Source organism: Mustela nivalis (assembly GCF_964662115.1).
Source record: "Mustela nivalis genome assembly, chromosome: 12".
Taxonomy (NCBI): Eukaryota; Metazoa; Chordata; class Mammalia; order Carnivora; family Mustelidae; genus Mustela; species Mustela nivalis.
Window position 1 is genome coordinate 91809996 of NC_139031.1, and position 24605 is coordinate 91834600.

The 24605-nt window shown below is 61.5% G+C and overlaps 1 protein-coding gene across 19 annotated transcripts in view; it reads right to left on the reverse strand.

Annotated features, from left to right (window-relative positions):
* TNS3 (tensin 3) overlaps positions 1-24605 on the reverse strand; it is a 200610-nt gene that overhangs the window by 73718 nt on the left and 102287 nt on the right. For 12 of the 19 annotated variants that reach the window (XM_082692739.1, XM_082692741.1, XM_082692740.1 and 9 more), the window contains 8 exons: positions 24409-24473; positions 22121-22204; positions 16286-16398; positions 15934-15994; positions 15270-15345; positions 4876-5005; positions 4529-4594; positions 3624-3728 (listed from right to left, as the gene is read on the reverse strand). In XM_082692739.1, coding sequence (XP_082548865.1) covers positions 3624-3728; positions 4529-4594; positions 4876-5005; positions 15270-15345; positions 15934-15994; positions 16286-16398; positions 22121-22204; positions 24409-24473 — 700 coding nt within the window. Of the gene's footprint in view, positions 1-2003; positions 2079-3623; positions 3729-4528; positions 4595-4875; positions 5006-15269; positions 15346-15933; positions 15995-16285; positions 16399-19460; positions 19590-22120; positions 22205-24408; positions 24474-24605 lie in introns of those variants that run through there. The other 7 variants (XM_082692737.1, XM_082692747.1, XM_082692736.1 and 4 more) reach the window with 2 other exon arrangements.

The window sequence follows — 24605 nt, forward strand, 5'->3', positions numbered from 1 at the left end:
GTCACGGACGGCGGGGGATGCGGAGGACGGTACAGGGGCGCATGCTGGACTCTGAGCGCACCCGGGTCCAAGGCTGTGAGGCGGGGGCCGGGGGGGCTGAGAACCCCGGCCACACCCGGCTGAGCCTCTGTCCCATGTGCAGGGCGAAGCCGCTCCAGGAGCTCAGCCGTCCCAGTGGCATTCATGTGAGTTGCCGCCTACAAACTTAGTCAGACTTGGATCTTGACAGCCTTTCTCAGATGCCACCAGGGCTAGCAAAACCGTGGGCTCAAAGGGCCGAGACGGCTCGTGCCCGGCTGTCACTCATTCGACTGCCTCCGACATGGTGTGCATTCTGGTGATGGGATCCAGCCCGGTGTCAAGCGAACCCCCACAGGACGTTCCCTCGGTTCTGAGCACAGAAATGAGAGTCTTGTTCTTCAGGTAAGACGAGTGTGTCAGCACACAGTCCTCCTTCCTGTCTGCTGCCTGTTTTCTGGGGCAGATGAACTCTTGGGGTCCCGGGATCAGCCCTGAAAGGTGGGCTGGAGGCTGGAGCCTGGAATCAGGAGCGTGAAGGGCAGGTGCTTTCCCAGGTCCAAGCAGGATGTCCGGGAGCAGACACTGTCGCAGGAACCCAGCACGCGCCTGAGCTCCGGGGTGTGCGGCAAAGGGACGTTCCTGGCTGGTACACAGCAATGAGGCACCCAGCCCTGGGAGCTTGGCGGGCGGTGCGTCCATCGTGCGGATGAGGGGCCCCACCCATCTCGCTCCGGCCAAGCCGCCTGCCACTTCGTCTGCCGGATACAGCAGACCCTCCTTGGTGAAGTGGCTGAGGGTCCACACTTGTGTTGGTTTCCACACATGAACACCGAACCACGATTTCCAAGCAGGAAAGCTTTCAAATCCACTTCCGAAACGGCAGCACCGACTGTCGTCGCTGGATCGGGAACACAAGCCATGCGGCTCCCTGACCAGCTCTGCACACCCCGCAGCGAGATGCCTCCTGACCCCGCACAGAGCCCCCTGGCTGTCAGCACTGAGCTCCACCATCACTGGTCTCTGGGGGGCGGGTGATGCTCCACACTCAGGGAGTCCTGTCCGTGTGACGCTCGGTGACATTTGGGGACAGTGCACTCACTGATGGCTGAGCAACATTGGGATGACGGTGATGGAAATGTCAGCAGGGTCTAGGGCACCACAGCCCATCACCCCAGGCCCTGGTGCGTCCCGGTCTCACCCCGCCGCAGTGGCCGTCCGACGGTGCAGGGAGAGATGGGATCCACGTGCCCTCCCACAGCCACCTTGGGGGTACCCAACCCTCACCGACCCCACGCCAGGCCAGGTCGTCCCCAAGCCCCGGGCTCCAAAGGAGGAGCAACATTGTTCCGGGGCCCTGTGACCTGCAGCACTGTCGGGGGTCCGTGGCCCACGTCTACTCAGCACCCCTGGCTTGACGGCGACTCCCTGTGCAGAGCGGGGAAGGGCTCAGAGAGGTCAAGTGACTGCTCAAGGCCACACAGCTACCGTGGAGAGGCGGAAGGCACAGCGGAGCGACCCACGATCCCCCGGATGGGACGGTCCCGGTCACCAGGCCCAAAGGGCACAGCTCCACAGGAGACGCGGAAGAAAGGAGGATTTCAAAAAAAAAAACAAAGACAGCAGGTAGAGTCAGTGGCCGTACATGGGCTCCACGTTGCAAATCCAGCCACTCACCGAGCACCGTTACGTCGAACCCCAGACCAGAGCAGCTCGTGGCATTCTCACCGTCACTCACTGAGGCGCACAGAGGGGCCGGCTTCGGAGCCGTCCCACATGTGTGCTCCCAGCTCCCACACCATAAACGAGCCCCTCCAGTCCTATGGCACATCAGTGTTCGCATTTCCATTATTTTTGTTGGTATTTTTGCTGTTTAAAATAACCCCCAAAAGTAGTCCTCAAGGGCTGTCTGGTGTCCTAAGCAGGAGAAGGTCACAATGTGCTTTACACGGAACATCTGTGCATCAGGGACACTTGGCTCCCGCCTGAGTTCCGTGCTGCCGGCCGAGGCGGCTCACGGGGTCCACAGGACTGATTAGGTCCGGTGTGTCTGGACGGAGCTGCAGGGGTGATGTAGTTACACACTCGTGGGCTTACGAAAATGTGGCGACACGAGGTTCACAAGACCCCACCCACCCGGGAGCAAAGGCCAGTGTTTGCTAAGTCAGTGTCAGGGAGAGTGGGGGGGTGGCAGCCCCACAAGGTGGTCAATGCCTCCCCCACTGCTCTCGGTGGCCCTCCCAACAGGATGCCACGGGCCACCACCCACTGCTTCTGCAGAGAAGCCGAACCCTGAGTTCCAGCACCTGGGGGCAGGCTGGGTCTGCAGGAGGCACGCTCACACGCCCAGTCCAGCAAGGCACGGGTTAGTAAGGAACAGAATGGACAGTGGGTGGAGAGGAGCATAGCAGGTGTAAGAGGCCACGCTGGGCCAGCTCTCCCTGATGGTCCCTGTCCTCTGCATGCCTGGGGCTACCTGGCCAGTCCCAAGAAGCAGCGCCCCAGGTCGGCCAGCCCAGCGCAGGAGACGCTGACATCGACCCTAACGAACCCCTCTCAGCTCACACTGCCCGACCGAGACTGTTCTCTGAGGCCTCCCGTGGCACCAGGCACCAGTGAGGGCAGGGGAGACCGTGGCCGAACGAAACTTGCCCAGAGGAGCTCTGGGGTCAGCGGGCTAGGACGGAAGCCCCATCTCCCTCAGGCTGCCCTGCGTAATCTCTGACCCATGACCCCGGGCCAGCTGCACCTATGAACACTGACGGGCCCCCGGCCGGTCTCTCAGGAACCACTCCGCGTGTGTCATGGTTTCTGGCTCTTGTAAGGGAGAAACATGACGGGGTACGTGACATACACAGTGTGTCCCCCACGGCTCTCTGCTTGGGACAGGGCAAACCACGCATGCTACGGAGACAGCAGGCACCCCCCCCCAACTGCCCGCCAGGACCCTGGACCCAGGAGGAGAGGCATGACTGACCCCCATGAAGACAGGAACTGCTCGGCCACACGCACACCACATGTCCCTCCCCGGAGACCCTGCAGGCCAGTGGCCCACGACGTCAGGGTCAGGGGGAGGTCTCTCAGCAACACCTGCTTCTGGCTAGTGTACATCAAGAGGAAACCAGTTTGACAAAGAGCCTGGTGGTTTTCTCTCCCAAATCAGGCCCCACCATGGAGGGGGGTGGGGACTATTCCTGCTGGCCGGGGAGAAGGCCCCCATCCTTCCTTGGACCTGTGTGAGGTCTCTTCTGTGGGGGAGCCCGGCAGAGCGTCTCCGCCCTCATGACAGCACCAGGGCCCGTGGTGTCCATCTCAAGGGTGAACGGGCAGGTGAGGCGGTTCCACAAGCCCATACATTCCTGCCAAGGGAGCTCCCGGGTGCAGGACAGCAGCCCGGCCACAGCCCAGCGAGGCCACACCCACTGTGCCACCCCAAATCCTCAAGCCTGCTTTTCATAGGCTCCCCCAAACCACAGCACTGGAGAGGGGCGCTCTGGACCCCTAAAGAAGTCAGGATTTCTGGAAAGCTTGCAGACCCCGAGCAGACGGTAAGCAGGCCACCGTCTCCGCCCCTCCCTGGCCCAGGCGGCGGCAGCCAGACGTACCTTCTCCCCCCGCGCTCAGGCTCTCGTAGGAGTCCCAGCGGATCAGAGGGTCTGCAGTGTTGAAGTCCACGATCACTCCATGGTCATTGCGCAAGTGTTCACACCCTGTGTGGAGGAGGTGTCGGTCACAGGGCAGGCACATGGTGGTACACCGGCCCGGATGATGAGGCACAAGCATCCCAGGCGCAAGCACCGGCAGCCAGCGCCGAGACCCCCACACCTGCCCCCACGGGCCCGGGGGCGTTCACAGCGTCATGTACTGCTCTCAACAACCTGGTCGAGACCAGAGCCAGGTGGGCAGGGAGCACGCGGGTGCTCTGGCCACTCCAGGCTCGCAGACGCACGTGCCCACCTGCCGACACTCAGGGGAGGCCAGTGGGGCTCTGACCTCATGAGCCTTGCCCTTAACCATTCACTGAATTAGGACACTGATCTCACTAGGACGGGCCTACTGTCCCCAGCAACAAAAGCAAAACTTTCCCCTATATGGATCTCGCTGTACCAAAGAGCCATTCGCCCTGACGGTAAAAGGACAAGATCTCTCCTTCAAGGCATTTTTTAGAAGAAAGGAGAACCTGCTTTGCACATAAACATCTGCCATCCACTATACTTCCAATCCTCTCCAACAACACTCGATTCTTCGTTGGGGGAGAAGTAAACATTCAGCATGATATCCCAGCAGACAGACCTCCAGGGACCAAGCTCTCACTGTTCCTGGGGTCCTGCTGATGCAGCCAGGCCTGCTGTCTCCCAACCACCCCCACCCCTGAAAGACAGCCTGCTTTGAAAAAACTCCTACGGCAATTTCCCGACACGCACAAAAGCGGGAGACTGGACGGAGACCTCACAGGACCCTCCACCCCACCGGGTGAGCACCGCGCCCCGGCACTCGGCACGCCGCCTACCTTTGAGCTTCTCGGGAGTGGCGGAGAAAAGCAACTCAATCTTGCCATTATCGGGAAAACGGTCATCTGAGAAAAAAAATCACACGTCGACGAGCTCAGAGATGCAGTGGCCAAAAAGCACGGACAACGCTGTGCTTCCAACCCCACCCGGATGGCGCCCATGTCCCCGCGGTGGCAAAGTTCCACCGCTTTTCCGGAATGTTCTGTGGACCAGGGCTCAGCGTTCCGAAAGACCGGTACTGCGCAGCACGCAGGTTCACTGTCTGCGGCATGGGGCTGAACAGGTACGGAAATGACCAAGGACCCGCGGCCACCGCCCCCCGCACCCCCATCAGCCGTGGCCCCACCTTGGCTCGCGTTGTCCAGATCCTCCTTTCCGAACACGAGTCCGAAGCTCTGAACGGCCCCCGTGTGAAACTGCAGGCGGAAAATCACGTCGCGGGTAGCCGAGCGGTACTTCTTGTGGTAGCACTTGACCTGGGGTGGAGAGGGGCAGGCCAAGGGCCAGCTGTTGAGCAGGAGGGGTGGACGGATGGGTGCAGGCCAGCCCCCCTCCGAGAGACCCCTGCCTTCGGTGCTCCCACGGGACCTGCTCCCAGGAAGGGCATGGCCTGGGTTGTCAGACCAGCACATGGGAACCGGCTTCGGATGGAGTCCTATGGCCCCGTTTTTGGGCTCTAAAAACTCCCCATGGAGAGGATGTTCCCCTGGTCTGAACTGTCTGTGTTTCAACTTAAAACCCCTCTGTCTTCACACGAGAAGCAGGTGGTCGTTACCATCTGTGGGATGTCCAATGAGTATGTGTGGGTGATGACGTAAAGAGTGAGGAAGACACGGGGTTGGGCAGAGACATAAAGAGGGGACGGGGGGAAGGGTGGGGGAGGCCCCGGCATTTAATCCCCAAGCCTGTTCGTCCCATGTCCTGGATCTCACTTGAGACCTGCCCCCAGAAGCACCCTGGGGGAGATGTGAGCCCAGGCTGTGGTACCGCAGCCCCGGGGTTGGGGGTGCCCTGGGTCCCTGGGAGTGGCTCAGGCCTCAGGGGTGATGGGCTCATGTGCAGCTTAGATGCACCCCCCCACACACACAGGGCACACAGGGCACTCCCTCGGCACCAGCGGGGAAGGGCAGGCAGGCAGGGACCCTGAGAGTCATTTCCCACCTTAACGTGGCGACCTTCCCCGCCCAGGGGAAAACGGATGTGGGGGCTGCAGGGAGGGCTCGCAGGAGAGGACGCTTGCCGACAACCTCCCCTGTCCGCTTCCCGGCCACAGCAGGACTGGGGCTCCTTTCCAGGGTCCGCAGGGGCCCGAGGCCAGAAGCGGGCTGGATTCTGTTCTCAGACAAGCGGAGCACGGGCAGCGGATCCCTCTACTGTGTATGCCCAGAAGGGAGGGGAGGCTGGAGGCCGGGGCAGGGGCTCTCAGAGGCAGCTACGCTCACAGCCATGACTTCTCTAGGCCAGAGACGGGCCTCAAATGTCTGGTGCATCAGAAAGGTCAACAAGAAGCGGCCGCTCGCACTGGTCTAGCCCAGCGGTGCAGAACACCCCAGTGGAAGGCTCCGTACGGCCAACCAGACAGACACTCCCACAGAGGAAAACTCAAGCCCCAGAAGCCCCTGGGAAACGCGCCCTCTGAGGTTGTTTACCTCTGTGCTATAAGGAAATGGTCTGATAAATACAGGAGAAAATGTAAGCAGCCGGTCCGGGGAGCGTTCGGTGCTAACAAACACGGGGCGGCTGCTGAGGACATAGGCCCCAGGCTCTGGCCTCCGGGACCCGGGCACACGGCTGGCAAGAATTCTGGGGACACGCGGCAAGTGCGGTGCACTTGCTCCCAACAGTGTGCCGTCTCCTCCTGCGGCTCCGTGAGGTCTCTGACCTCCCAGTGGGGCCCAACCCAAGGCCCACCTCTGGGCTTCCTCCCAGAACATGCTGTGCGTGCCTCCCCATGCCGCAAGCCCTCGCCTGCACTGACCCCACTGACCCCAGAGGAGACCCCTCCAGGGTGGGAGGAGGTCTCCGGTGCCCCCATCTCTTGAGGGTGACACTGGGACAAGGGGGGATACGGGCTTACACCGGTCTGGATCTCCAAACTTCTTAAATGCCGGGGGGAAGCAAAGCTTGAAGCCACAGTACCAGGAGCTCCATCCTGTGGGAGGCAGCCCAGGCCGGCCCCACTGTCACACCGCAGGAAGGAGCGGTCCCACCATGCGTGGCCGCTGGGGTCTGTGCGCAGGACCCCGGGGAACCAGGGGCACCACGAGTGCTGGGTAGACCAGCCCCCACCCCCCAGCACAGCCCTGTCTCTGGGGCCTTCCTCCCACCCCCAATGAATAGGCTCCCCCTCCAGTTGGTTCCGAAGCGGCAGCTCCTCCTCCCCCGCACCCCTAGGCCGGGTCCTACCTTCCACAGGGACCCAAGGGGCTCCCTCTGCAGCTCACTGTGACTCATCACAGCTGACCCCCAACAGGGTGGCTCAGAGCCACCAATCCCAGCCCCCCCACCAAGTGCCCAGAAGTGGTGGTGGCAGAGGTCATGGCACTCGGGGGCAATGGATGGTCAGAGATGGAAGTCACCCTCCCCAGGCCATCTGTGGCTGATTGCCCTGGGACACAGTCACCTCCCCAGGCCGAGTGTGACTCTGGTGTCTGCAGACATTCCCCAGGACAAGGGCTCAGAACGGAGGAGTGACTGAGCTCACTGACAGAGCAGCCGCCCGGCGGGGACACACACTATCCCACGGGGTGTCCGTGGGACTCTCCCCAGCATGCTGGCTGACACCCAGGCTCCCCGCACACCTCTGCGTGCTGCACACTGAGCTGCTCCTCCCACAGATGGGGTGGCACCTGGCGACCCCAGCCCAGTCGCCCACCTTGGGGATGGACGCCAGGTGTCTTCAGAAGACACAGACCACGAGGTCCGGGCAGCACTGCCCATACAGCAGCTCCGACCCTGAGACAGGATCGACCCGCCTGCCGGGAGCCCCCCGGGGTCCCTGACACCCCGTGTAGAGCCGGAACCCTACACCGCCCAAGCCGGCGGGGCTGGCTAGCTTTGGCAGTCAGGGGCCAGAACCGCGTTCTCCACACTCAGTGGAAAGAACTGTCAGCGCATGCTGGACAAGAGCGCCCCGAATTCCCCCTTTAAGATCTCAAGTACCGACAGCACTTCATAAAGATTACAGGGACCGAGGCCCGGAACGTCCCCTTCGTCCCCCTGGCGTCTGCAAGTCTCCAAAATGCAGCAATCCTCCGCCTTCAGGTTTTGGAACATGCACGTCTCTAACAACCCAAGGGCCGCAGCCTGGCCCCTGCAGGAAAGGAATGACCTCCGTCCACCCCAGGCTGTCCCTGAAGCCACGGCGGGGCACACGGGTATGACATGAACGCTACAGCTCGTGAGGAGCGCTCGCGCCTGGGGAAGGTCCTCGGCAGGGACATGGACTTCTCGGAGGCCACGGCGGGTTCCCGCCATTCCGTGATGAGGATGAAACCTTCACTCTGGGTCAACACGCAGGAGAACCACGTGCTGTGTTGTCGGAGGCTGGAAGCCTCTGGCGAGGGGGCGTCGGAAGGGAGAAGGTCCATGGCCAACCCCACTTCGTTCAGTCTTGATGCAACAAGCCGCCCTGTTCCGCTCAGCCTCGCCTTCTTCGTGTTGCCTAAAAACCCGCCCGGGCCCCCGAGGGGACTGAGTGGCGGGCATGTGGAAGCACGGCCCGCCGGGACCTCGGTCCCCACAGTGCACGCCACGCACAGCTAGTGTCCTCGAGTGTGATGGAACGGCCCCTCAGATGAGCTCCGACCCACCGGCGTTCGCACGAACAGCCAGGCCTGACCCTCACACTGCACGAGGGTGTCTGTGCTTCAGACTCTCAGCGACAAGAGGACGGCACCTGGGACCAAGGGGTCGAAGCCCCGGGAGCACCTGCGCCCAGGTCAGAGGTCAGCGGGCAGTGTTCCCTCTCCCCCCAAATCATCCGAACGCCCAGCTATTAACAGGAGTAGCAAAAGAAGCTTCATGCCCCCAACCCCCGCTGCTGGTGGCCTGTGGCTGCCGGGACAGGCCGCGAGGAAGTCACATCCATGGAGCATAAGCGGCAACCATGCACTGAGAGGACAGAGACCTGGAGAGCTCGCCCGCGGATGTCTGGACGCCTGCGCAGCGAGCACCAACATGGGCCACGATTTTGAAAGATTGGGATCACGTCCAAACCCAAGGAGAGGTCAGCAGGTGCCCGCTGTGGACCAGCACACAGCCACCACAGAGCTAGGACCCCGGGATGCACCGAGACCCAGGCCGGGCACGGAAGAGGGCTGGCACAGGACGGGAGAGGGTGTGCGCGCAGGAAGTCCGAGGGAGCACAGGGACAGGCCCGCGGGGGTCTGGAAGAACCACCCGCCAGAGGACCAGAGTCCACACAGGGAGCGAAGGATGCACGAGGGCATCGGCAATGGTGCTGTGGGTCTGCAGCAGCTCTCTGAGCCGCCGTGCCCTCCAGGGAGAAGTTAGGTCACAGGCGCGAGCTCACAGAGCCTCACAACCACAAGGACAAAATGTAAGTGGCCACAGGGTTTGCACTGCAGAGACAGCAAGATGGGGCACGCAGGACGGGAAAGTGTTTACGAGCCCATCAAGGCCCTGGACCACGGCCAGGCTCCCGCTGCGTTGGCGCCCACGGCATTCCTCAGCGAGCTTACATAACAGCCTGGTCGCGCGCATGAAGGCTGCCCTCCTCCCCGGGGACAGCACGTTTACTGAGCACCTGAGGCCCTGCCCTGTGGGAGGGGTGGACCCGGGTGATGGGGGAGCCGGCGGTGCAGAGCGAGGGCAAGGGGGGCGGGCTGGCTGCGTCTGGTGGTCAGACGGCGGGTGGTTGCTGCCCGGCCTCACCAGGAAGTGCACCCCCACGAGCCCCCCGCCTGGAGGGGACAACAAACAGAGCCCTGGTCTCCCCAGCAGGTCCCGGCCCCTCAGAGCCCACACGGCCCAATTCCTGCAAAGGTGGCCCCTGTCATCTCTGCGAACCAGCCTCCACATCGCATCCCAGGGGAGGAAAGGAGCCAATCTGTCTGCACGCACACGCGGGGCGAGCGGCCTTCTAGGAGGATGTGACCCAGGGGAGTGACCCCCGCCCCCACTTCCAGAGCAAACCCAAGAACCTGGAGAGAACCTCTGCTGCTGTCGACAGTAAACCTACAAACATCGTCTCTGCTCCTCCGCGTCCTTTCCGAGTGGCCGCTGCTGCCACAGCTACTGCCACATTCCCGGGCGGAAAGGACGACGCCTGCGTGCACGGGCCTGTGTGCAACCGCCCCGGAAGCTACTCCCCGCGCACGGCTCCCCGGAGGTGAGGTTCGCCCGTGGGCTGGCCCTGCGCAGGGGCGCGTGGAGCGACCCTCCTGGGGAGGAGGGAGCAACCCACATGGGGGTTGGGCAGAGCCACAGTGCACAACTGTCCCCCAGCTCGCAGGGAGATGGGGGGGCATAGGGGAGGGGGGACAGGTGCTCCTCAGCCCGTGGGGACGAAGCGGAGGCGGCCTGCCCTCTGTGCTCTGCCAGCATCGGGGAACAGAACTGTGCACCGTCTTCCTCCCGGGGTGACCCCCAAGTGGATTTCGGGGATCCAAAAGCCCCGGGGGTTCAGAGCAGCAGCACAACATGGGCCCCACAGATTATGACCCGAGCATCCGGACTGTCCTCTGGGTCACCTCTCCTCCGACACCCCAGCATCTTCTCCCCCCAGGGTCCCCCGTGCTTCCCTCTGCGCACGGGTCACCTGCCTGCTCACCCCGCCCCCAGTAGGAAGGTAACTGGGGAGCAGGCTCTGCGTGCATTCCCCTTCCTGCCCGCGGAGCACACCAGCACTGAACAAGCCCACAGGCCCGATCACGGGGAGGGGGGCGTGATGTCGCTGCTCGTCTCGCTGGGACAGGTTTGCTTACTGCACACAGGAATCATGGGTTGGACTATGCCCCCCCCCCCAAATTCAAATCACGGGGCCTGACCCCCAGGACCTCGGCCGGGCCTGTATCTGGAGATTAGATTCTCACCAAGAGGTGATCAAGGTCAATGAGCCCACCAGGACGGGCCCTGCTCCTCTCTGGCTGCGGCCCCATAAGAAGAGGAACCAGGACACGGACAGGCACGGAGGGACGACGCTGTGAGGCCCGGGGAGGAGACGGCTGTCTGCATGACCAGGAGAGGCCTTGAGGGGGCCGGCCCTGCCCCGCCTGTATCGGGGGCGTCCAGCCTCCAGACCGGGGACAGTGGAGGTGTGTTTTCAGCCCCTGGCCTCCGGAGCTTTGTTAAGGCAGCTGCAGCAGGGGGAAGGCACCTGAGGGCTCAGCTGGTGAAGCATCGGCCTTCGGCTCAAGTCATGATCTCAAGGTCCTGGGATCCAGCCCCACGTCGGGCTCCCTGCTCAGCCGGGAGGGAGTCTGCTTCTCCCTCTGCTGCTCCCCTGACTGAACCCCTTGGGGCGTCATTTCTGTGAGCGGCACAAGGACGTGTCACCCCGCGTGATGGAAAAGTACCCCTTCCTAGCCACAGCCCGTATCATTCTCCTTCCATCTGATAACGCGGCGGAAAGTGCAGCGTGTACAGAAATGAATCGTAAACACAGGAAGCATAAGTCAAACTGTCGCCTGACCCTAAAAATACCCGGGGTGGGGAACGCACAAAGGGGCAGGACGGCACCGGTGCTCCCGAGGCGAGCGGCTCCCAGGAAACCGGCCAGGGAGTCTTCTCTGTCTGCTTTGGGGATGGAAACAGAAACCCGCAATGGAAATAGAAACCCCCAGACAAGGTGCCTCCCTGTGCGCCACAAAGCGTTCACCCCGAGACCCGCAGCCACAGGACGCCCAGGCACTGGCGCTGTCCTGTTCCACACCCACTCACGCACCATGGCTTCTGCCTCTAGTGCCCAGGGCCCTGAAGCCACTGCGTCCGCTCACCCGGGAGGCTGCAGGGGGCTACGCCCAGCAGCAGGGGTCAGCACATCTGGGCGCAGAATCTCCATCACGGGTGACATGTGGGCCAGACAGCAAATTCACACTTGGGTGTCTGGGGGACTTGGGGGGTCCCAGAAGCCTGGGGTGGTGGACATGAAGGGGGACCCGGGGCCCAGGGGCACACATAAGCACACATAAGGGCAGCTTCGACCGGCAGGGGGCATAGGGAGCAGCTGCTGCGCTCAGCCAGGGGTCAGCAGCTTCTCCAGCGACAAGCAAGGGGCCCACCAGGCACTGAGGGACAGCCAGGAGCACGGCAGGCTGCGAGCCAGGAGCCAGGGGTAGAGAAGCCTCCAGCAAAGACAGAGGCGTCTGCCAGCATAGGGTCTCTGGCTGGTGGCCCAAGGCTAGGAGAACAGGACAGAAGAGATCCAGAAAGATCCAAAAGGCCAGACGGGGCGGAGAACCCAGACCAGTACAGCCTTGTCCCCTCTCCTGTCCCCTCCGCATGTGTTCCATCCACGCTCCAGGCCCCGAGGTGAAGCACAGACAAGCAAAAGGGACCCAGACAGGACTCCGCACTCCTGGCGTTGGCCTGACCCACCCCCGTCCTCCTGATTCCCAACACCTGTGCCTGGTCCTGCTCGTCCCTAGCACAGGGTTCTCCCTGCCATGCGTCCGCTGTTCCCCAGGACCGTGGGCCTGACCCCCCGATGACGTGGACTGTAGGCCATGCGGGACAAAGCCGCAAAGCCCTGTGAGCTCCGATGGCCTCACTGTCACCTGCAGAGCCCGCTCCGGACTGTCCTTGCCCCCTGTTCAGCCAGGCCTCCTTGCCACAGTGACCCAGGGGCCCCAGGCCTCTGTCTGCACCTCAGAGAGCCCTTAGGTACAAGCTGGAAATGAAATTTCTCGACAAGGGCCATTGGATCCCGCTTTTGGACTCCCGGCCCTAGCAAAGGAGGCTCAGGGAAGAGCCCGGTGCCACACAGTCCCCTCTTAGCTACTCGACCAAATCCATTTCTAGGGAGACCTGAGAACCACGTGGGGCTCATACTTGTGGCAACGAGGGCCCCCTTCCCGCGGCCGTGAATGCCTGGAGGCATCCTCTGAGTCTGAACACAGTGTGGGCAACAGCTCCGCAAACACACAAGACAACATCCAGCCGGAGGGCCAGCACGTCTGGGAGGTCACCACTCACCCAGGGCTGGCTCCCGGCCCCAGCACGCGGGCGTGGAGTCCAAGCTCGAGGGTCAGGGCCTCCTGCCTGCCCCCACCGCCTCCCTTCCAGGACCCACCGCCCAGCTCCCTAGGGCCACACCGGGTCCCCTCTGAATGCCCCCACGCTCCCTGCTCCGGGTGTTTCCGCAGACCCCGAGTGGTGAGGCACACACACAGGTGCCCTCGGGCTCGGGCGTGCAGGGGAGCAGGGCTTTGGGGCAGGGGGAGGCCACGGGAGCCCCAAGGCCAAGCCCTCACCCGTGCCCGTGCTCACGGATGGCGTCATCCCACACCAGCTCACCCAGTCGCTCCTAACCCCGTCGGGACCCTCACTTAGCTTCAAGTCCGCAGACGCGGGGTGACCTCTGAGGCCACCCAGACCCTGCAGGCGGCAGACCCGGTGGGCACCCAGTCGTGGGGCTCAGGGCCGGCCCCTGGGAGCACGGCCTCTCCCCACAGGCAGCCTCTCACACACACCTTCAGGCCAGGTTCCGGCCCCTCCTCTCCCCTGCTCCCTGCACCAGCCCTCCTCTAGGGCGACCTCCAGGGCAGAAGCAGTGTGGCCTCAGGGCCCTGGAAAGGGCTTCAGGATCACCAGTTTTCCCAAAGAAGAACCACGGGCAACCGAGCCGGCACCATCTGGCTTCGCCCTCCCAGGACAACGAATCACCCCCAGGACGACTGAGCACCCCTCGGAAGCTCCCCGCCTGCCCACCTCACCCAGCACGGCCCATCCTGGGGTCCCTCGCCCACCGCAGGTCCGCTGCCCCCACCAGCGCCTTCGGGACAAAGATGTCACCCTGTCCCTCCCTTCCTTCCTGTGCTAGGGCCCCACACGGAGACCCAGAAAGCGCAAAACTTTCAAAACAGGACAGTTGCGTAAATAAATTCCTGGTGCGGAAGGAAGGAGGGAGGGAGGGGATGGAAAAGGGAAGGGGGGAGGAGGAGGGGGGGGGGAGGAGGGTGAGAAGGAAGGGGGAGGAGGGGTGGAGGGGGGGAAAGAGGAGGGGGGGAGGAGAGAGGAGGGGGGAGGAGGGGGGAGGGAGAGGGGGGAGGGGGAGGAGGGGGGGAGGGGGAGGAAGAGGGGGGAGGAGGGCTTAGGACCCCAGGCTGCTGACTGGCCATACGCACTGCCCCAGCAGCCCACAGTCCAGGGGTGGGGAAGGCTACTCCGTGCTCGAGAGTCACCTACCACATCTTGGAGCTCTGCCCCCCTCCCTGGGGTCCTTATAACAGGGGACACCCATTCTAGACAGGCCGCCTCCCGAGGCACCGACCAGACCACGGGGCGCCGGGCACGCACGTCATGTCGGCATCCCCACTCGCCTCTCGTGGCCTCTCTGGGTCGCTTGGCCTCCTTTAAACCTGGAACAGTAGACCCAGGGCAACAGTAGACACAGAAGCTGTGGGCAGACTAAAGCCATGGCCACGTGCAGCCCTAGGGGGTTGTCCAACATGCAGCAGGTGCCCAATAACGGCTCAGCTCATTGTCTAATAATTGAGTCCTGGGAGACATGTCTGGAGGTCACCAGGGCAGAACACAGAGACACACCCTCCCCTCTCCCTCTCAGTCTCCTGGCCACAGGGAGACTGGGTGCTGCCTTGCAGAACATTCTAGAAGAAAAAGCTTTCTCCATGGGGACAGTGCATCAGAACGTGTGAGCAAATGGGCTAAGGAAAGGCACCGGCACCCTATACATCCGCTCAGCCCCTATACATCCGCTCAGCCCCTATATGTCCGCTTTGGCACCCTATACATCCGCTCGGCCCCCCGTGGCCTGAGGACACCGGCCCCTTCACCTCGAGGTCGTCAGGGGCGAGCGACATGCTGTTTGTGAAATGCACGTTGCAGAGCCCTCTCGCCGGACAGCGGGCTCCCACACCGTGGGCTGAACTCAGCAGTGTGATGTCTTCACCAGGGAAGCCAACCTCCACGACCCCGCTGACCTGGCTTTCGTGAGCACTCAGGACAGGCCCGCCACTGAGGGAGGATGTTGAAATCCAAACGTTTAGGGGAAACGAGTAAGAATCTTCATTTACCCTCTTGTCACAGGCGCCCCCTCCCCAAGGCCCTGCAGACACACGGGAAATCACTTCTGTGCGTGTGGGAAGGAGGCACAGCAGCCCCACGGTTTCCCTGTGCCAAACGCCTCTAAAATTAGTTTAGATGAACGACATCCTCTATATTCAAGACAGAGAAGAGGCTAACATGTCACACGTCCTCTCTTCCAAGCAGCAGTGTGCCCCCGATCTGAGACTACCCGGAGGGCTCTCCAGGAAGGTCATTCGCTGAGCTGCGATACGCCGGGGGATTTCGCACTGGGACCACTAAGGACACGCGAGATCACACGTGTAGTCAAGGGATGAGGACCCTCGGATGCAGAGGGCCCGAGCTAGGACCCGCAGGTCAGAGAGCACATAGCAAGTGGTCCTCTCGATTCCTTCTGCCCCTTCTAGTAAAACATCTTTGCCCAGAAAATAAGCCAAAGGCCTTCAGATCATGGCCACTGGCCGTGCTTTCCACGGGCATCACCAAGGCGGAGGGACCGGCACGTGCACTCACCATGATGTCGCCTTTCAGCAGCTGGGCGGGTTCGATGGCGATGTAGATGCTGCTTTGGGTCTCCGGGCCCACGTTGCTTTGGGACACACAAGAAGGTAAACCACGATGCAATTTCACGATTTAACAGAAAAAACCCCTTTTGAGAAAAGCGACCTCGCCACTCAAACTCGGAGAGGACACAGAATACCCCGCGTGGCCCTGGGATGCCCCTCCCCGGGGTCCGGCCGGAGTGTGGATTGTGCGTGTCGGTAACGAGCAGAGTGCGTGAGCGCCCAGGTGCCCCCCGCGTGCGGGTCCGCCACGAGTCCCGACCACGACAGCAGCTCGTTCCAACCTACTTCTCACTCACTTTCTAGTAATGTCCACAAAACACGTACAGCGAGCAAACAAGAAAGCAAACCAGGAAAGCCCGGAAACTCAGGCATCCTGAGGGCACCTGCCCATTGCCGAAAACACACAGAGGAGAGAAGGCTCCCCATTGTGGACCCTGTCACAGGACTCTGGGTTGTGGGCCTCCCCGCCCACCAGGGTCCGCGTCCACACCCCTTCCTGGAGCCAAGGTGCCCCTTCCAGCCCCCGGGCACTCTCCCCCATCAACGCCCTAACCCCTTCCCGCAGGACGGGCGGCTCGGGAAGGTGCGGTTCCCGTGAGCACAGCACTTACTAGATCCCGGACGTGTACACGGGCTGCATGGCCTGGTAGAGCTTCAGGAAGGGCCGGCACGCTGCAAAAAAGAGTTGTCCATGAGAAGCAGGACTGGACAGACAGGAGTTTGACAAACAGCAAGACAGAGGCAACCTGGGACCAGGTGGCCCCTGTGCTGTGTCCATGCTTTTGGGGAACAGAGCTGGAGTCAGACCACAGAGTAGGGGACAGCGGGGCTCCCTGGGAGAGGTCCTCCTGGCCAAGGGACCCCATACACAGTGACCTGGACGGGGTAGGGAGGGAAGGCAGACTGGGGGAGCGCAGGGTCCGGGACGGGCTGCACGTCTGGAGCGCGGTGTGTGGACCTCACCTCCGCCCGCGTCGAAGTTGGGAGTGCCGTGTAGGATGACAAAATGCAGGAAGAGCGGCGAGGCGTTCATTTTCACCGTCCCCGACAGGAGCCCGCTGAGGAACTGCACGTACCTGCAACGGACAGTGGCTCAGGGCTCCCATGGGGGCCCCCACGGCTCTGAGCCCACGCGGGGCCACACGCGCAGGGAGACCGAGCCTGCTGTCCTGAGGCACTGGGAGGGGACCCAGCCCCACTGTGCACAACCAGGCAGGGCTCGACCTCCAAGCCCGACCCTGGCGAGCACAGCCCGGGCACGTGACCCTGCGAGGATCCCTGGACACCCCCCACTGCATGTGGCTGGGCACCCAGTGCAGAACCGCGGCTCCCGTGCTGGGTCCGCACCCACACCACAAGCAGTCTCTCTGCCCCCAACCCAGAGCCATGAGGGCTCAGGCCATAGGGCCGTCACAGTGCCCCCAGAGCTACACAGGTTCAGGCCACAGGGCCATCCCGGTGCCCCCCACCCGCAGGGTAAGACAGGAGAGTGAAGGAGAAGGCCTGTGACAGGGTCACTCTCCCCTCAACTCCCACCCCACGGGGAGACGCCGGCCGGGCTCTGTGCCGCTCCTGGCCCTGGGAGGGCCTATCGTCAAGCACACATGGGTTTTGGGATGAAGAAAAGGTCACCTTAAGGCTTATAACCAGCACGCCTGTGACCAGAGAGTTCATTAAAGAACAACTGACCCCAGTCCCCTCCTGACAGCACCACTGCTAAGAGAAGGACATATGACAAAAATCCTCCCTGTGTTTATTTTGGTGAAGCATATGGACAGGGTGGAGACGGCACCCTGTCCCTTCCCTGCAGCTGTGACAATCACGCCCACGGCCAGTGCTTCATGTGGACAAGCCCGAGCTCAGCACAGGGCCCTTGGCTCTGCGTGCGCAGCCAGGGGCCTGCTCACCCCCAGCGCAGGACCCTAACCCCAGCAGGGTTAGGACAGCAGCCCCAGGCAGCCCATCGCCTGCCCCTAACAGTCTCTGGGGCCTACAGGCAGGTGGCTGACGACCAGCAAATCCCCAGCACGAAGCTGAGCCACCGGTGGCTGGACCGCCACGTGCCTGCACGCCGCTCAGTCCGCATCTGGCCAGCCCCGCAGGAACACCGCCGCGTGCCAGGGACCCCGGGTGCACAGAGCACACGTCTCTCCTCTCCGCACCCCGGTTCCACCCCAGTGTGCACGTCAGGGAGGAGTCAGGGAGGAGTGAGGAGACGTTTCACAGTAAGCCACGCGGTGAATGTTCACGGATTCCCCGCTGGGGCGGCCTCGTCCTGCTGTTCGCAAAAGCGCAAATGCCTTGTCCAAACACGCAGCTGAGTTAGGGGAGGCGGGACACGGACAGGGGACCAGGACGTCTCCTCATGGCCACCGCGAGGCACCCATCAGCACCAAAGGAAAGGGAATCGGTTCCCGGGTGAAGACAGGAGCCGCGAGAGAGAACGGAAGGTTTGCGCCCCCAGTTCAACTGGCACACGAGGAGGAACAGCATTCGCCTGTGGCGGCAAAGGGGGTGGGAACCTGACAGCTCCCCCAGCGCCCAGTGTAGGGGCCCTGCTCCAAACAGCTCCTCTGCCTCTCACCGTCTCCTCTCTCTCTGGAGAAAACGAATTCCCTGTGATGACGCTTTCCACGCTTCCTCTCAACTGAAGTGAGAAGGTTCAGGAACCGCACGTGTTGGAGGGGGGACAGATGGCGGGGCACATACGTCACTTCTGTGACAAAGCAGCTGGAAATCTGCAGATGTCCAACACATTCCTTACCACCAGGGATGGTGGTTGGGAGTTTCCTTGAATTCCCCTAAACGCCGACCTGCCCTGGACACTGCTCAGATCTCCCCAAACACGTATATGTATCAGAGCTAGCATGACAGTGCTAGCATGACCATGTCCCATGGCTCAGCACGAGGACCCACTGTAAGGGCACATCCTTCCCTAAGGCTTCCTCCATGGTGCTCGTGGGGCTGCATGGATGGTGGGGAGACATGAGCTGGGCCCTTGCAACAGGACGGGACCCAAGCTTGCCGGTTACCTAGTGCTCCCCAGCACTCCCGTCCCTGGCTGTGCAGGAGGCCTGTGGGAGAGCCACCCTGCCTCCAAGCATGAGAAGCCTGGGGTGGGGGGCTGCAGTGGGCATGCTCCCTGAGGAGAGAGGAAGGGTGCCTGCTTCCCTTTATCTACCCTGTCTCCCACGCATGTGCTCTTTGAGACACACAAAGGGTCATGTCCAGACTATAAAAATGTCAAAAGCCAAATAAAGCTATGCTGGGAAAGGTCCGGCCATCAGACACAGCTGAAATCTTCGTTTCTGCAGGCTCAGTCCCTTTACCAGGCAGGGTCGGACACGGGAATGACTCCACTGGGGGCCTCCATGGGACCCCTTCTGCCCCGCACCCTTGGGAAGGTGAGCTCACCAGCCCGGTATTAAATAAGGCTTGGAGGGGCTTGCTGCCAAGGCCCCAAGCCTCCCAGGCCATAAACCCCAGCAAGCTAATTAATTCACTCTCTCAGGAGACCCAGTTGAAATGGGTTTCTTGAGCTCAGTCGAGACAGAGGCTGCACAGAGCTCCCTCGGGGCAGCGGGGACCACTGGGAGGGTCCCCATCACAGTGTCCGTGTCACAGACGCAGCCAGCCTGGGCTCCTCCGGACGCATCAGAGCGGTCATCTACCTACTCGAGAATGGTCCATGAGCATCTCCCACTGCAGGAGCTGGGTGGACGGCCTTCCTCTCCTCTCCGGGTGTAGGGAGACTCGCCAGGGAAGGCAGAACAGGACTCACACCACCTTTACATAATGTAAATCCTACGGCTTCCGGAGCACCCAGACAGGAGGGGAACGTAGATGCTGTGGGCTTGCTAAGGTGAGAAAGTATATTTCCATGTTCCCCAGTCTCGCGTTGCTATTAAAAAATACTGTAAGTTGTAAGAGCAAAACATCTTCCCCGTCGGGTGCTGAGCATTTTGAGTGGCTGGGAAGAACAAACATCACGCGATGGTCTCAACAGATGCAGGAAAAACACTGGGCAAAATACCACTTCCGTTTAGGATGAAAAGCCACAAGACAGTGGGTGTTGAAAGAACACCCCTTGTTGTAAAAAGGCTGCGCACGGCAAGCCCACAGCTAGCATCACACTCACGTGAGAAGCTGAGAGCTTTCCCCCTGAGATCAGGAACAAGACAAGGGGGCCTGCTGTCACTGCTTTCATTCACATGGTGTCGAAGTCTCACGCCACAGCCATCAGACAAGAAAAAGAAATGAAAGGCACGAAATCAGAAAGAACGATTTCAAATGATCCCAGTTTGCAAACGACGTGATATTACAGCGGAAAAGCCTAGCGACTGCCCTCAAAAACCGTTAGAACTAATAAATGAAATCAGTAAACTCAGAATATAAAGTTAATACACACCGTTCTGTCGCCTTGCCATGGGATAATGACGCGCCACCCTAACAAGAAGTGCAGAAACCAGCCCCTGACGAGAGCGTCAACAAGACTGAAAGTGACCTAAGAACAAAGCTGACCAAAGAGGTGAAAGACGGGCGTGCTGGAAACTATAAGACATTGATGGAAAAGGCAAAACAAGACACAAAGAAATGGGAAAATGTTCCACCCTCAAGGAAGGGAAGAATAACACTGGAAGAATAATCAGTCTCTAGATTCAATGCAGTCCCCATCAGAATTCCTATAGCATTTTCCACAAAACCAGAAAGAAAACCTTAAAATTTGTATGGAACTCGGGCACCCGGGTGGCTTGGTGGTCCAATTCTTGATTTCAGCTCAGGTCCTGATCTCAGGGTCATGGGATGGACCCACCCCCACCCCTAGCCTTGGGCTCCACACTCAGCAGGGAATCTGCTCCAGATTCTTCCCCCCCTCTCAATCTACCCTTCCTAAAATAAATAAGTAAACCTTTTTTTAAAAAGGGCAGAAGGGGCGCCTGGCTGGCTCAGTGGGTTAAGCCTCTGCCTTCAGCTCAGGTCATGATCCCAGAGTCCTGGGATCGAGCCCCGCATCGGGCTCTCTGCTCAGCAAGGAGCCTGCTTCCTCCTCTCTCTCTGCCTGCCTCTCTGCCTACTTGTGATCTGTCAAATAAATAAATAAATAAAATCTTTAAAAAAATAAAAAAATTAAATTTAATTTAAAAGGGCAGAAGATCTGAGTAGACATTTTTCAGAAGAAGACCTGCAGACACCCAACAGACACGTGAAAAAGCGCACAGCGTCACTCACCCTCAGGGAAACACACATCCACACCCAGGGAGATGCGGCGCCACACCTGCCAGGACGGCTGTAGCCCACACAGGAGACAATGGGTGCTGGCGAGGATGTGGAGAATTTGGACCCCTCGTGCCCTGTTGTTGGGAATTCTCACGGGCACAGCCGCTGTGGAAAACGGTAGGGAGGACCCTCAAAAAGCTTAATGCAGGAATACCATATGGCCCAGCAACCCCACGGCTGGGTTATCTACCTGGTGAAACGGAACCACAGACGCAGCGCGGGTTCACTCCAGCCGCGCCGACAGTAACCCAACTACGGGGCAGCGCACGCGTCCACCTACGGATGGACGGGCGAAGGTGCAGTATAGGGCCAGCACAGACCACGAGTCAGCCGCAAAGAAAGGATGAAATCCTGCCGTCTGCAACAGCTTGGATGGCCTGCGAGGCACTATGCATCGCAAAATAAATGAGACAGGAAAAGACACTTGCATGGGGAATCCCCAAAAAACAAAACAAATGAACAAAAAAACAAGCTCAAAAGCTTACAGCTACGGAGAACAGAGCGGTGTTGACAGAGGCAGGGCTTGCGGGATGGGCAGAGGGAGGGAGGAGGAGAGGGAAGAGGGGAGGAGGGGGAGGAAGGAAGGAGGAGAAGGGGGAGGGGGGAGGAGGGGGGACTGATTGCAAAGAGTCCTGGACATTGGGGACTCCCAGGACAAAAGGAGGAGGGCCTGTGGTGGCCTGGAAACCCCTTTCCCAGATGGAAGTATCGAGGTCCAGCTCCTAACCAACACGCCCGTGGCCGCCCCCCCCCCCGGGGTGTGGAACCCTCCGTCTCCCGTCTGCCAGCCATGCCCACCGGCCCCTGGCGGAGCAGACGTAAGGGTGAGCCGCACAGGACGGGAAAGCACTCAGGCAACCGTCTTGGCAATTCTTGGCCAATTCCCTGCTGTTTGCTTTCAAATAACAGTGCGGTGACTTCCTCGGCTGTGCCCAGAGGGTGGCGTGGACTCAGCTGGGGGCGAGGGGTAGGAGGAAGTCTGCTCCTCCAGGGCCCTCCGCCGCTCAGCCATCCCAGGGGCTGAGCCGAGAGCCAGAGAGGGAGCAGTGGGTGGGCTGGGGGGCCAATGTGAGGAAAGGGCTTCGGGGTAGACAGCCTAGCGCAGGAGTCAGCCAACCCCACACCTGCCGTGAGGCCACGTTTGCTCTCGTGCTGGGCCGGCCATGACAGAGACCACGTGGCCGGCGGGGCCCCGACCAATCACTTGCCAGCGGGTTAGAGACACGGTTCCCGACCCCTGTCTAGCAGACAGAGCCCAGTCCTGACATCGCGGCGTGAATCCACAGCCACCCTGAGCATGGAGGCCCCGGAGTGAAATGTGGAGCACATGGTGGGGGCGGTCCTGGGTCCACCTCCCAGAACCAGTCGGAGCCAAGGCTCCCTGGTCACCCACACGCGCAGTGGCCCTTCTTCGCCGTTGGGCACCCGCCGGGCTGGCCGGGGAGAGGGCCCTTCTGTCCCACTTTCTGAATCGTAAGATATCACCGAGCTCTTGTCTCTGGCTCGGGGACGCATACGTACCGCTTCTGGGAAGGCTGCATTAGGGCTGAAACTTTATCATCGTAGAACTTCTTCATTGCAAACCTGTCGAGGGCCTGGTCAGCGCTGAGGAAGGAAAGAGAGAGCATCAGTGCAGCATTAACCGTGGACGCCGTGGGTGGCCGGGTGACAGGGGCAGGGGCTACGGCCTGGCAGGTCTGGATCACCGTCCAACACAGCGGCACCCTCTTCCCAGGTGGCACAGCTCCCAGGACAGCCAGCCCCCAGGCTCCTTCCCCCAGGCAGGCACAAGGCTGGCATCCCAAACTGTCCCATTGCCACACCGGCCCCACGACAGCAGGGAAGTAGCAGAGGGCTGTGCGTTGAGTGTTGGGATCTCGAGGGTTTGGGGCACAGCAGTTAGCACTGCCCTTAGTGACCACCAGCAAGCCCCGGGGGCCAACTTGGGACCCACAGGGAGTCACAACCCTCAGCAGGCCTGCAGGGGGAGTCACACAGCGGTGGCCGCCCACAAGCAGAGTGCGCTCAACAGGACCCTCAGGAAACCCTGCAGCTGAGCGGTCACAGTCTGGCTGACCTGACGGATCCGTCCCACATCGTGGGACACAGATGCGAGAGGTCACGGCAACCGAGTCTTGCTCGAGTCCAGAGCTTCCCAGACAACCTGATCGGAGCTGGGCTCTCCCCTCAGAGTGCACGCACGCAGCCCTGCGGAACATGGGGATCCACCGCGGGCATTTGTCCTGGGCTGCACTGGGGGGGGGGGGAGGGCTGCCCCAGATGGACGGCCGCCTGCCCGGCAGCACCCAGCCTTCACCGTCGTCGAGGGTGCATGTTTTAAGCTCAGAAGTAGCTTACACAGAGCTTCACTTGCAAGCGTTCCTCTGCCCAGAGCTCATGGGTCTTACTAAATGCTGACAGTGTACTTCCGGCTCGTGTGTGTGTGTGTGTGTGTGTGTGTGTTCAGGAATAACGTCATCGTCAGCGTTAATACTCCTGCTGACGGTCTCCCCAGTCACCCGTCCCCAGGGTGCCGACCCAAGAAGCTTCCTTCTCCTTCTTGATTTCTCCTCTCGGAGGCCGTCCCGAGCATGGTTCGCGACAGAGCTCTTAGAGACGCATGCTCCCCGTGACAGCTTCTGGGAATGCCAAGGATCAAGGACACACAAACGTGTGAGAGGCCGGTCTCCATGGCGGGCTCGGAGCAGGGAATCAGGAGACACTGCCTCCACGGGCACAGACCAGCCCTGTGCCTAATGACCTAACGCCGTCTCCATGCTTGGGGGCTGGGCCCCCTCCACGCGGCGGGTCGGGCGGCACATCCAGGAAAGTGCAGTGATCGGGAAGAACAGGGCCAAGCGGCGCTGCCGTGGCCGAAACGTGAGGGCGGCCCGAGCAGATCGGCCAGGATACGGTCTCAGTGCCCGTCTGGGTTCCGCAGGGGTCCCGGCAGGAGCAGCCACCTCAGGCTCTGGCGCACACACAAACCCTCATTATCACCGAGAAGGGCTCTCGGTTTCACGGGGGCTCGGGTTTCCTCCCGGGCCAGCCCCAACTCTGCCGTCTGTGTCCAGAAAAAACACCTGGGAAGTCAGACTCCACTCCTCGCTGCTGGAAAGGGCAGGACATCCTGGCTAATGTGAACAGCGCGTGCACGTCCTTGGAACAGAGCGGCCCTGCCCCACAGAGCGGCCCCCCAGATGACAGGGTGAAGGCACACCCACAAAGGGAGGTGTTTCTGGACCAGAGTTCAGTGTAAGATGTGGGCTCAGGGCGCACGCCTCTGGAGGCACCCTCCGTCCAGGGGACCCTGCGCCGCCCCAGCACCCACAGGCTTCCCTGGCCTCACTGCGCCTGCCAGCCCAGCTTCCTGCGGGCCAGTTCCCTATGGAAGCCTGGGACCAGGCTTCCCACTCACGGGCCAGGAGACCAAGAGCAGGCCGAGCCTCAGGTCTATCATCTGGAGAGTGCGAGCATGACAGCAGCTCCCAGGTCACTCAGGGGGATAGAGGGAGAGAAGCCCAACCTGCAAAGTACCTCCCAGAGACCCAGGGCTCCTGAGGCTGCTCAGCTTCACAGGGCACGAGGCGCCCGGAGAGACCGCACAGGCCCTGCCTTTGGTACGGTCACGTCCACCCCTGCGGTGTGTTAGAGAAGGACGGCACGCTCACTGCTCTCCCGCCGCTGCCATGGAAGACGCCAGCACGAGGCAGACACGGGGCGCCCCCACGGCTGGGGCTGCTCCCGGCCGAGCCCCTACCCCATCCCAGACCTCCCGAGGCCCCCGGCAGCGCCGACGCCCTGCATACCTGGCCGACACGTTGGTGAAGTGCATGTAGGAGGATATGACCACGCCGATGCGTCCCTTTCCACCCTGCGGGAGACAGAAGAGGAGCTCGGTTTCTCTCGACTCCTGCGGCAGCGGCAAAAGGCTCGCTCGGTCCACTCGGGATGACAAAGAACTTGTGTTGTTGGGGGAGCCACGGCCAGCTTCCAAACTGGTCCC